Source organism: Jaculus jaculus, chromosome 5, assembly GCF_020740685.1.
Source record: "Jaculus jaculus isolate mJacJac1 chromosome 5, mJacJac1.mat.Y.cur, whole genome shotgun sequence".
Classification (NCBI taxonomy): Eukaryota; Metazoa; Chordata; class Mammalia; order Rodentia; family Dipodidae; genus Jaculus; species Jaculus jaculus.
This window is the reverse complement of record NC_059106.1, coordinates 109,190,278-109,202,847: the sequence shown is the minus strand read 5'-3', so window position 1 is coordinate 109,202,847 and position 12,570 is coordinate 109,190,278. Positions and strand designations below refer to the sequence as shown.

The window sequence follows — 12,570 nt, the reverse complement described above, 5'->3', positions numbered from 1 at the left end:
GTAGGAGGATCGCCGTGAGTTCAAGGCCTCCCTGAGACTCCATAGTGAATTCCAGGTCAGCCTGGGCTAGAGTGAGACCCTACCTCGAAAAACAAAAACAAAAACAACAACAAAAAAAATTATTTTATAAATGCTGGCGAGGATGTGGAGAAGTAGGGACACTCATTCACTGTTGGTGGGAATGCAGGATGGTACAACCACTTTGGAAAGCAATATGGAGACTCCTGAAAAAGCTGACTATAGATATACCAACAGACCCAGTTATACCCTTACTGGGCATCTACCCTAAAACCTTCGAACCACAGGCCAGAGAGGTTTGCTCAACCATGTTTGTAGCGGCTCAATTCGTAATAGCTAAAAGCTGGAATCAACCCAGATGTCCATCATTAGAAGAATGGATAACAAAGATGTGGTATATCTACACAATGGAATTCTATACAGCAGTAAGAAAAAAATGACACCAAGAAATTTGAGGAAAAATGGTTGAACCTGGAACAGATCATTCTCAGTGAACTTACCCAGTCACAGAAAAAAAATCGATACATAGTCTCACTCATCTACAACACCTAACCTGAATCTACCCAAGATACCTTACATACCCAGCAAGCACCTCATGGACTAGACAATAGGATGGATGGGGAGGTCAGGGAGGGCATCGAAGGGTGGAAAACAGTAATCTGGACCCAAACGGCAATGGTACCATAAAATTCTACTTCCTAAAAGACAGACCAAATGGCTGAACCTTCACTAGACCCTTACAGGAAACACCTGAACCACAAGACACTGGAGAGGGTAGGATCAAGTCTAACCTAAATCTTCTACATGTTCCCTCCCTCCCTCTCCCCCTCTCCCCTCTCTCTCTCTCCTCTCTAACTGTTGTATACTAGTTATGTTTTTCCACAATTTCTTAGTGGGCACTGACCTGTAACCCCCACTTCCAGCTTGGGGCTATCATCCACAATGAGCTTTTGATCACAGAAACCTACAAGGTTTCCCAAAACAATGACAGACTTCTGTCAGAGTACTTGATGACCCACCAAAGGCCAGTGGTAAGACCCTATTGCTGAAGACTCCATACGCAGCTGACACATAAAATGGAATGTCATGGCTGGAAGCCAGGAGAGAGTCAGTCCCCAGACAGTCAGTGTGTCTAGTGCCAGAAGGTGCTACATGGGCGACTGGATGAAATGACCAATATCTGTCCAAGCAACTCATTGTCTAACCTAATTAGCAACAAATAACCTGATGTGATGCCCACACAAGTGCAATAGTGGCACACAGCCATGGTGAGGAACCAACTGCTCTTGATTTGGCTAACTGATCCCCTCAGTGGTACTAGACCCATAGCTGGAGCTGGGAAACAAGTCAGAACCATACCCAAACACAAGCCCACTCTCCAATATCAAGCTACCATCAATCATGGGGTACAAGAGGGCCTACACCTATCAAACTCTCTATCAAAAAAGTAAGTGTTATCTCAATTTTCTGGATGCTAACTTACTCTCCATTGGAGAATCTGCTTCTCTTTTTCAGATAGATGCAGATCCTACGGACAGAGCTGCCCCAACATACCTCAAAAGGGGCCCAACTGAAACTAAGGACAATTGGCGAAATAAGCAAGGGTGATGTTTTCCTGTGAACCGGATACCAGCACAAAGGGGAAGAAGACCAACACAGAGAAAAATCAACTCCTACCAAATCAGAGAGCCAGAGCCTCAGAGGCCTCCAACACCTCAGCACTGAAGCAGACCAAAAATGAACCCAACATGGCTCAGGGAAATTTTGTGGAAGAGGGGGTGGAAAGAATGTCAGAGTCATATGCTGGGTCATGATTTGCTGAGACATTTATCATACCAATAACTGTGGGCTAACTCCACAATGCATGATCCATTTACATCAACAAGGAAGGTCCAATGGGAGGGGGTAGATCATAGATGAGCCTAAACAATGGTACCAAACTGCCTGTATTTGCTGAAAAGAAAACTAATAAATTAAATTTTAAAAAATATTATTTTAGTTTTATTATTATTATTATTATTATTTTTTTTTTTTTGGTTTTTCAAGGTAGGGTCTCACTCTAGCTCAGGCTGACCTGGAATTCACTACATAGTCTCAAGGTGGCCTCAAACTCTTGGTGATCCTCCTCCCTCTGCCTCCTGAGTTCTGGGATTAAAGATTTGTGCCACCACACCCGGCTCCTTATTTATTTATTATTTTTTTAAATTTTTTTGTTGTTGTTGTTCATTTTTATTTATTTTACTTGAGAGTGACAGAGAGAAAGAGGCAGATAGACAGAGAGAGAGAGAGAGAGAGAGAGAGAGAGAGAGAGGACGCGTGCGCCCCCTTGTGCATCTAGCTAACGTGGGTCCTGGGGAATCGAGCCTCGAACCGGGGTCCTTAGGCTTCACAGGCAAGCACTTAACCGCTAAGCCATCTCTCCAGCCCTATTTATTTATTTTTGAGAGAGAAAGAAAGAGGCAAATAGAGAGTAAATTCCAGATTAACAGGGGCTAGAGTGACACTTTGCCTTGAAAAAACAAAAATAAAAATAAATAGTGAGAGAAATGGCTTAGCAGTTAAGCTCTTGCCTGTGAAGCCTAAGGACCCTGGTTCTAGCCTCGATTCTCCAGGACCCATGTTAGTCAGATGCACAAGGGGCACACGCATCTGGAGTTCGTTTGCTGTAGTTGGAGGCCCTGGCATGCCCATTCTCCCTCTCTCTCTGTCAAGTAAATAAATAAAAACTATTTTAAAAAATTTAAAAAAAAGGAAAAGAAAGACTACCAGTGAAAAAAGTGTATATAAAAAATAATAAATAGCTCTCTCCCACCCCGGCACCCCTGCCAGGGTGGGAAGGACACTTTTTTCCTTTTGGTACTGTCTTTACTTCTCAGGGTGGCCTCAAACTCATGGTGATCCTCCTACCTCTGCCTCCCGAGTGCTGGGATTAAAGGTGTGCGTCACCACGTCTGGCCTCTGTCTTCACTTTTCATCTTTCTTGGATGTGCATGTTTTTTTTTAAATCCCTTCTCATGTTTTTTCCTAAGATCAATGTTCAGCTACTTGGGCTCCTGGGCTACAAGCGGCCTACATGGGCTTCTCTTCTCCCCACTTTATCCTCCCTTACCTCCCAATTTTCTCCCTACCCCACTCCTTTGTAAGATATGAATAAAATGTGGTATTTTAAAAATCAAGAACATAAAAGAAGTAAATTAAAGACTTCTGGACTAGAGATTTGACTCAGCAGTTAAAGCACTTACCTGTAAAGCCTAATGATCTGGGTTTGATTCCCCAGTACCTGTATAAAGCCAGATGCACAAGGTAGTGCATGCTTCTGGAATTCATTTACAGCAGCTAGAGACCTGGCTCATCCATTCTCTCTCTCTCTCTCTCTCTCTCTGTCTCTCTCAGCTTGCAAATAAATATATTTTTTTAAATACTTCATTTTTAAAAAGTATCCAAGAAAGCTTGGCATGGTGGTACATGCCTTTAACTCCAGCACTTAGCAGACAGGTAGGAGAATCACTATGAGTTCGAGGCCACCCTGAAACTACATAGTGAATTCCAGGTCAGCCTGGGCTATAGCAAGACCCTACATCAAAAAACTGAAAGGGGAAAAAAAAAGTATTCAAAGCAATATGGCATAACTTCAAAAATAAAATCAGGAAACAATTCAAACAAATATGGGATAGGAATGTGTGTAGACTCTGGTAACTCAAAATAGTAAAAATAATATACACAAGACAAGGAAGAATCTGAGAAATAACATTGTATGGATACAAGCAGGGTACACACAACACTGCACATAATATAATAACAGCTAAGTAAAGCTCAAAAGCAAGAACAAATAAACTTCATGCCTAACCAGTGTGTTTATGTGGTGGTGAGTCTCCTTTAAAAAAAATGAAAAGGGGAGATGGAAAGATGGTTTAGCAGTTAAGGCACTTGCATGTGAAGCCTATGGATCCAGGTTTGATTCCCCAGTATCCATGTAAACCACATGCACAAGGTGCTGCGTGCATCTGGAGTCTGTTTGCAATGGCTGGAGGTCCTGGCACACCCATTTTCTCTGCCTTTCTCTTTCTCTCTCTCAAAATAAATAAATAAAATATTAATAAAAACATTTAAAAAATGAAAAGAGCTGGGCGTGGTGGTACACACCTTAAATCCCAGCACTCAGGAGGCATAGGTAGGAGAATAGCTGTGAATTCAAGGCTACCCTGAGACTACATAGTGAATTCCAGGTCACTGGGCTACAGTGAAACCCTACCTTGTGGGATGGGGGGAGAGAGAGAAAAAAGGAATGAAGTGGTGATAATTACAACAATCAAGGCATTTGCTACCTCTGGTGCTATGGAGACAGGATTAAAGAGGGACTCTGGGAGCTTGAAGGGTTTGTGATAATGTTCTGATTTTAGATTCTAGATGGTAGGTGGCATATTTTATTGTTAAGCTATCCATATAATACAGAAGTACATACACCATGTACCTTTATAACAAAATATGTATTATGTATCCAATACATGTTATATATGAACACCATTTAAAAATTGAAAAAATCTTGGGCACCAAATAAGATTTGTATATATCTGTGTTTATAAAATATTTTCAATGTAACATTAAACAATTTAAAGAACTATTGCCTCTCTCCCTTTATCCAAAGCCAATAAATATTGGATTGACGTCTATTGTTCCAATGACAATAGCAGCAGCAGAATCCAAGGAAACATCCTTTGTATAACAGTTGTGATGGAAGTGGGGCGTGGGGGTGCAGTACTCTAATCCCAGCACTTGAGAGGTAGAGGTAGGAGGTTCACCATGAGTCTGAGGCCATTCTAAGACTACATAGAGAATTCCAGGTCAGTTTGGGCTAGATTAAGACCCTACCTCGGAAAAACCAAAGAAGCAATTTACTTTCTGAACTATGTCCACTAGAAGAAAACAATATATAAAGACAACATGACATGCATGTAAAATCCAGAACATTTCTCTATACCAGTAACAGCCAAAGGAACATGCCAACAAAACATTCAAGACAGCAACAATTGCCATTTGTGATTTTTATTATTAAAGACTCAGGCTATTTTCCCTGAAAAATGGTGATTATAAAATACATCTTGAAGCATCCATACTGACCTTACCCAAGGGTCCCTTAGTCTTTCTTTTCAGGGTTTATAATAGTAGTGATTTCATCAGACCCCAGACACTTCCGTTGCAAATGGAGCCAAACACTCAGGCGGCTGACTATAAATAAGTGGCCTCTTCTTCCATTATCCCAGCCACTGGCTAATGCATCTGAACCACAAAATGGCCTTCACTTCTTTCCTAGCCCAGCTCCATCTTCATAAACTGTGACAGACAGGAGTCCTCAGGGCACAAAATATTTCCTGTTTGGATAATCTTAGAGGCAAGGGAGAATGCATGTGTTTAATGGAACATCTAGGGCTGGGACAATTGTCTGCAGATGTGCTGTGTGGCCACACCCTGATCAATGTGCTCTGCTACAGCAACTGCTCTGTGATTCTGTCTGAAGGCTCAGACAGAAGTGATACGTATATTTAACTAAAGGGATTCTGGTTTTTCCATTATAATAAGCTACTAATGTACCTACAAGCATAAATAAACTAGTGCTTTTTAGAACTGTCTTAGGTTCTATGAGAAATTTTCAGAGTTTTGAAATGCAGTCTATGCTGGTCTCCAAAAATTTAAAAGAAGCTGGCCATGGTGGCGCACGCCTTTAATCCCAGAACTCAGGAGGCAAAGGTAGGAGGATCACTGTGAGTTCAAGGCCACCCTGACTCCATAGTGAATTCCAGGTCAGCTTGGGCTAGAGTGAGACCTTACCTCAAACAAACAAACAAACAAAACAAACGAATTTTAAAAGAAGTTAAAGGAAGCCGGGCATGGTAATGCACGCCTTTAATCCCATCACTCAGGAGGCAGAGGTAGAATTACCATGAGTTTGAGGCCACCCTGAGACTACATAGTGAATTCTAGGTCATCCTGGGCTACAGTGAGACCCTACCTCAAAAACAAAAAAAAAGAAAAAAAGAGAGAAAGAAAAACACCAAAATTAAAGTGGAAAATTAGGCAGTGGCGGAACACTTGGCTAAGGGGACCCTCTGCTGCCATGCTGCCTGGGGGTTCCGGGTCCCCTAGATTCCTTAGGGCAAAGAACTGGATGCCCCAGGACAGATAGAAGTTTAGAAATAACAAAGGTAACAGGTTTATTATGAACAAAAGCTCCCGGATGGGGGGGGGGTATAGCAGTGCCCACTTCCCTCTTTACTCCCCTTATGCAAATGATGCTCATCTTCCTGTTGGTCCCTCTTGTCAAGCGCTTCTTCCTTTGTCAGGTGGAGTGTTCTAAGGGATCTGTATGATGTCAGCTCTCCCTCCTTGAGTCAGTCTCTCTTGTTGCAAGCTAGCCCAAGCTTCAGATTCTCATGGTTCCGCCTCCCATTCTCTTAGGGAACTTGGTACTACAGATGTATGAGCCACTTTTTGTCTGTCACCAGCTTTAAGTGGGTTCTGGGGAAGACTGAACTCACATTTACTGGCTTTTAAGCAAGTGCCTTTAACCATTGAATAATGTCCCCATCCCCATCAATGTTACCTGTGTGCTCCTTAGACACAAAGCCATTAAGAAACACAAACCATATGGCACCACAGTACTGTTCAGCTTTAGGAAGGACAAAATAACACATACATAAATACATAACAAATGCTCTCCAAGCCAGCTAACAAAGACTGAGCTCTGCCAAGCAGCAGCACAACTCAGCCCAATGGAAAGGGCAGAGCCAAGCACAGCAGCCTCACCTGAGTGACAGCACAGACCTCAACAGTGAGAGTCCATGTGGCACAACAGTCTTGCTTGTTACTGGTGCATCTGAAAGTGAGGCAGCAAACACTGCAAACTGCCATCAGGCCGCACACTGAAATGGCTAGAACAGCCAGGTGTATGTAAACTTCTCGGTGGCAAGGTCCCCAAAGGCTTCAGGAGGAGGAACAGGATTGTGAGGAGTCCCTAGAGACCTCTGATCTGGACAGGCTGCCATCTCTCACCACAACTGACTGGGTAGCTATGAAAGTTAATGGGATGAAGCCTTGGCTATCAGCAGAAAGAAGGATCCAGTGGGAATCTGTGAAGTAAAATAAATAAACCAACATTTTAGATTTAACTATTATTTATCTATTTAACTTTATTTTTAATAATAATAATTTAACTATTTTTTTTTAATTTTTGTTCATTTTTTATTTATTTGAAAGTGACAGAGAGAGAAAGAGGCAGAGAGAGAGAGAGAGAGAGAGAGAGAGAGGGAAAGAGAGAGAATGGGCACGCCAGGGCCTCCAGCCACTGCAAATGAACTCCAGACGCATGTGCCCCCTTGTGCATCTGGCTAACGTGGGTCCTGGGGAATCGAGCCTCGAACCGGGGTCCTTAGGCTTCACAGGCAAGTGCTTAACTGCCAAGCCATCTCTCCAGTCCCATTATTTTTTTTTTAATTTTTTTTGTTCATTTTTATTTATTTATTTGAGAGTGACAGAGACAGAAAGAGGCAGATAGATAGATAGAGAGAGAGAGAGAATGGGCGCGCCAGGGCTTCCAGCCACTGCAAACGAACTCCAGACGCGTGCGCCCCCTTGTGCATCTGGCTAAAGTGGGTCCTGGAGAATCGAGCCTCGAACCGGGGTCCTTAGGCTTCACAGGCAAGCACTTAACCGCTAAGCCATCTCTCCAGCCCCCATTATTTGTTTTTTTGAGATAGGGTCCTACTCTAGCCCAAGCTGACCTGGAATTCACTATGTAGCCTTAGGCTGGCCTTGAACTCATGGTGCTCCTCCTACCTCTGCCTCTCAAGTGTTGGGATTAAAGTAATTTTATTTTTTCCAGCTAGTGTGTAAGTTCTCTCAGGCAGGGACCTAAATCTTCTATGCTAAGCATGTCTGATAGAATTGGGTTGACACCAGGTAATTACTCCTACTTGTTAGCTATCTAGTGAATCACAGAATGGTTGGACGATCTCATTTTCATTCCCAGTGGAAGTTATAAAATAGGTAGTAGAAGAAAGAGTGTTTGGAATTTAACCTACCATGCAGCATTTCAACGAGACTGAGGCCAAAGGTCTGCTGAACTGTACTGAGCCGTAGTTTGCCATCACAGAGAAGGACTGTTTTCTTTTCAGCAGGATCTACAGAACAAGGTTTCTTCAAACAAAAAACAAAAGTTCTTAAACAGATTGCAAAAACAATGGAATTAATATTTCTTGATCCATCTGTGTCTGTTCCAGTATAATGAAATATTACCAACGTGGCTATTACTACTTGGTCTTTGGTCCTTCATGGGTCCACACCACCTGCCTAGAGCTAGACCTGGTGGTACATGTCTGTAATCCCAGCACTAGGGAGGCTGAAGTAAGAGGATCACAAATTCAAGGTCAATTTGGGCTACAGAGGGAATCTTGTCTCAAAGAAGAACCCGCAATGAACTAGATTTTTTTTTTTTTTTTTTTTGAGGTAGGGTCTCACTCTGGTCCAGGCTGACCTGGAATTAACTATGTAATCTCAGGATGTCTTCAAACTCATGCCAATCCTCCTACCTCTGCCTCCTGAGTGCTGGGATTAAAGGCGTGCACCACCACGCTGGGCTTTTTTTTTTTTAATAAACTTTGAGAGAGAGAGAGAGAAAATATGGGCGTGCCAGGGCCTCCAGCCACTGCTAATGAACTTCAGATACATGCACCACCTTTGGCATCTGGTTTACGTGGGTCCTCAGGAATAGAACCTGGGTCCTTTGGTTTTGCAGGCAAGTGCCTTACCTGCTAAGCCCTATCCCCAGACCTTTTCTTTCTTTCTTTTTTTTTTTTTTTTGGCTTTTTGAGGTAGGGTTTCACTCTAGTCCAGGCTGACCTGGAATTTACTATGTAATCTCAGGGTGGCCTTGAACTCATGGAGATCTTCCTACTTCTGCCTCCTAAGTGCTGAGATTAAAAGCATGTGCCACCTCGCATGGCATAGAGTTCAGTTTTGTTTTTGTTTTTTGAGGTAGGGTGTCACTGTAGCCCAGGCTGACCTGGAATTCACTCTGTCGTCTCAGGGTAGCCTTGAACTCACAGCAATCCTCCTACCTCTGCCATCCAAGTGCTGGGATTAAAAGCATGTGCCACTATGTCCAGCTAGAGTTCAATTTTAAATAAAAAACTCTTCTTACACAACTAAGATGAGAACAAGATACACCTCCTCACTGACTCCTTTCTTCCTCAAGATTAAGTCTAACACCAGGAACTTGTCCCAGGACTAAGATGGTGAGGAAAAACTGCTGGCTGTTTTAGATGCTGCCAAATTTTTTCATGCTTGCTTTATTGGGAGAAAAATGACAAGAATGCCCTAAGTAGTGGGATATCTGAGGGTCTACTCAAATAATGCAAGCAAGCAGTGGTCAGAATTCATCTAGCTGCGAAAAAGTACAAAGGAAATTATTTTAAAAATACCAAACATAGCCGGATGTCGTGGCACACACGTTTAATCCCAGCACTTGGGAAGCAGAGGTAGGAGGATCGCCGTGAGTTCGAGGCTACCCTGAGATTACATAGTGAATTCCAGGTCAGCCTGGGCTGGTGTGAGACCCTACCTCCAACACCACCCTCCCAAATTACTGAAGAGGAAATGGGAAAATTGTTCAGTGATTAAAGGTGCTTTCCTTTAAGACTGTCAGCCTCAACTCAATTTACCAGTCACCCATGTAAAGCTACATGGGTATTTGTTTGCAACACACACACATACACAGAAAAATAAATTAGCAACAATAAAAAATATATATCTATATCTATCTATCTATTAAAAATTATTATAAGCCAGGCATGGTGGTGCACACCTTTAATCCTAGCACTCAAGAGGCAGAGGTAGGAAGATTACTGTGAGTTTGAGGCCACCCTGGGAATACATAGTGAATTGCCGGTCAGCCTGGGCCAGAGTGAGACCCAACCTGGAAAAACCAAAAATAAACAAACAAAAATTGTCACAACTTTTTCTTTTTTTGTTGTTTTCAAGGTAAGGTGTCACTCAAGCCCAGGCTGAAATGGAATACACTCTGTAGTCCCAGTCTGGCCTTGAACTCATGGCACTCTTCCTACCTCTGTCCTCCCAGTGCTGGATTAAAGGCATATGCCACCATACAAGGCTTTTTTTTTTTCTTTTTCTTTTTTAATTTGAGAGAAAGTAAAAGAGGCAGATAGAGGGAGAATAGGCATGCCAGGGTCTCCTTCCACTGCACCCAAACTCCAGATGTATGTGTCACTTTGTACATTCGGCTTTATGTGGGTACTAGGGAATCAAACCTGGGCTGTCAGGCCTTGCAAGCAAGTACCTTTAATGGATAAGCCATCTTTCCAGCCCTTTATTTGAGAAAGAGAATGTTAGTGCTAGGGACTCTTGTCACTGCAAACAAATTCGACATATGTGCCACTCTCTGAATCTGGCTTTACTTGGATACCAGGGAATGGAACCTGGGCTGGCCAGCTTTGCAAGCAAGTGTCTTTAACCACTGAGCAATCTTCCCAGCTCCCATTTGCTTTTTGAGACATGGTTTTACAATGTATCCCAGGATGGCGTCAAATAATACTTCTGCTTTAGCATCTGAGTACTGGTACTAGAATTACAGGTATATACCACCATGTTTGGTGTGAACTCATGTTTTTAACATTTTCATTGACAATTTTCATACACATACACAGCATATTTTATTTTTTACTTTGTTGTGTCCCTTCTCCCCCGCCATCCTCTTTCCACTGAACCCCTTCTATTTTGACGCCATTTAGTTTGTCCTCCTCCATCATCCATGACAACATGTTAATGAACTGAATACTGTGCATGTCTTGTGAGTGGCAGCCACTGTGAGGACATGCATACCATGGCTACTTCATGTCTAGAAGACAGCTGAGTTCATTTCTGAATGCTAAGAAGCATAATTCCAACTTGAAAGAGAAATTATACTTCATTTTATTAATCAAAGATTATGCTAATAGTACTGACTAATTTTTGAGAGAGGAGAGAGGGAAGCTAGATGTGGTGGAACCTCTCATCTTGTACTCAGTAGGCAGAAGTAGGAGGATTACGGTGAGTTCAAGGCCAGCCTAGAAAAACAGAGTAAGTTCCAAGTTAACCGGGCTTGAGTGATATCCTACTTTGAAAGAGAGACAGAGAAGGAGAGAGGGAAAAGAGAATGGGCACATCAGGACCCCCTGACTGCAAAAGAACTCCAGATCTCCAGATGCATGCACCACTTTGTGCATCTTGCTTTACATGGACACTGGGAAATTGAACCAGGTCATTAGGCTTTGCAGGTACACGCCTTAACTGCTGAGCCATCTGCGTAGCCCAGGCTGACCTGGAATTAACTATATAGTCACAGGATGGCCTAAACTCATGGCAATGCTTTTACTATATGGGCTGGAGAGATAGCTTAGCAGTAAAGGCACTTGCTTTGAGATTCCTAAGCCATCTCTCCATCCCATAAACTAATAATTTATTATTTTTAAAGATTTTATTTATAGTTATTTATTTATTTGAGACAGAGAGAGAGAGAGAGAGAGAGAATGGGTGTGCCTAGGCCTCTAAGCCACTGCAAATGAACTCCAGATGCATGTGCCACTAGAGTGGGATATGGAGAAGATGGAACAGAGCCACACTCCATGTGGAAAGAAATGTCCAGGATAAAAACATGTATGATAGTGTATGTGCATCTGCATGAATACAGATATATTCAAAACATTATTTATTACAAAAACAATTATGTATGAGAGAAAGGGAGAGAGAAAAAATGGGTGCATCAGGGCCTCTAGCCATTGCAAATAAACCCCAGATGCATGAGCCACCATGTGCATCTGGCTTACATGATACTAGGAAATCAAACCTGGGACATTAGGCTTTGCAGGCAAGCACTTTAACTGCTAAGTCATCTCTCCAACCCTTCAAAACATTTTATATGGGGCTGGAGAGATGGCTTAACGATTAAGGTGCTTGCCTGAGAAGAAGCCTAGGGACCCAGGTTCAATTCCCCAGTACCCACATAAGCCAGAAACATAAGGTGGCACATGCATCTGGAGTACGTTTGCAGTGGTTAGAGGTCCTGGTGGGCCCATTCTCTCTATATATATCTACTTCTCTCTCTCTCTGAAAAATAATAAAATAAAATATTTTTAAAAAAAACACATTTTATATGAGCTGGAGAGATGGATGGCTCAGAGGTTAAGGCACTTGCCTCCAAAGCATAATGACCTGGGTTTGATTCCCCAGTACCCACAGAAAGCCAGATGTACAAAGTGGCACGTTCATGTGTAGCAGCTAGAGGCCCTGGTATATCCATTCTCTCTATCTGTGTCTCTGCTTGCAAACAAATAAGTAATTTTTAAAAGTTATATGTGCACATTAAAAAAACAAAGAATATTCCCAGTGTGTAAGGAAAAGATTTCACAATTACTGCAATTAAAAACATGTTTCCTAAAGAATGTAAGAGCCAAAGGAAGGGTAGGATTCCTTACAACGTGCTCCCTCCAGACACAAAATGGCCTG

The 12,570-nt window shown here is 42.4% G+C and overlaps 1 protein-coding gene across 1 annotated transcript in view; it reads right to left on the bottom strand.

Annotated features, from left to right (window-relative positions):
* Positions 1–6,072: 6,072 nt before the first annotated feature.
* The window catches only part of LOC101598701 (WD repeat and coiled coil containing), a 33,515-nt gene continuing 27,017 nt past the window's right edge, over positions 6,073–12,570 (bottom strand). The window contains exons 3-4 of the mRNA XM_004663720.2: positions 8,094–8,208; positions 6,073–7,142 (exon numbers count right to left, since the gene is read on the bottom strand). Of these exons, the coding sequence (XP_004663777.2) occupies positions 6,997–7,142; positions 8,094–8,208 (261 nt within the window). The 3' untranslated portion in view covers positions 6,073–6,996. The remainder of the gene's footprint in view (positions 7,143–8,093; positions 8,209–12,570) is intronic.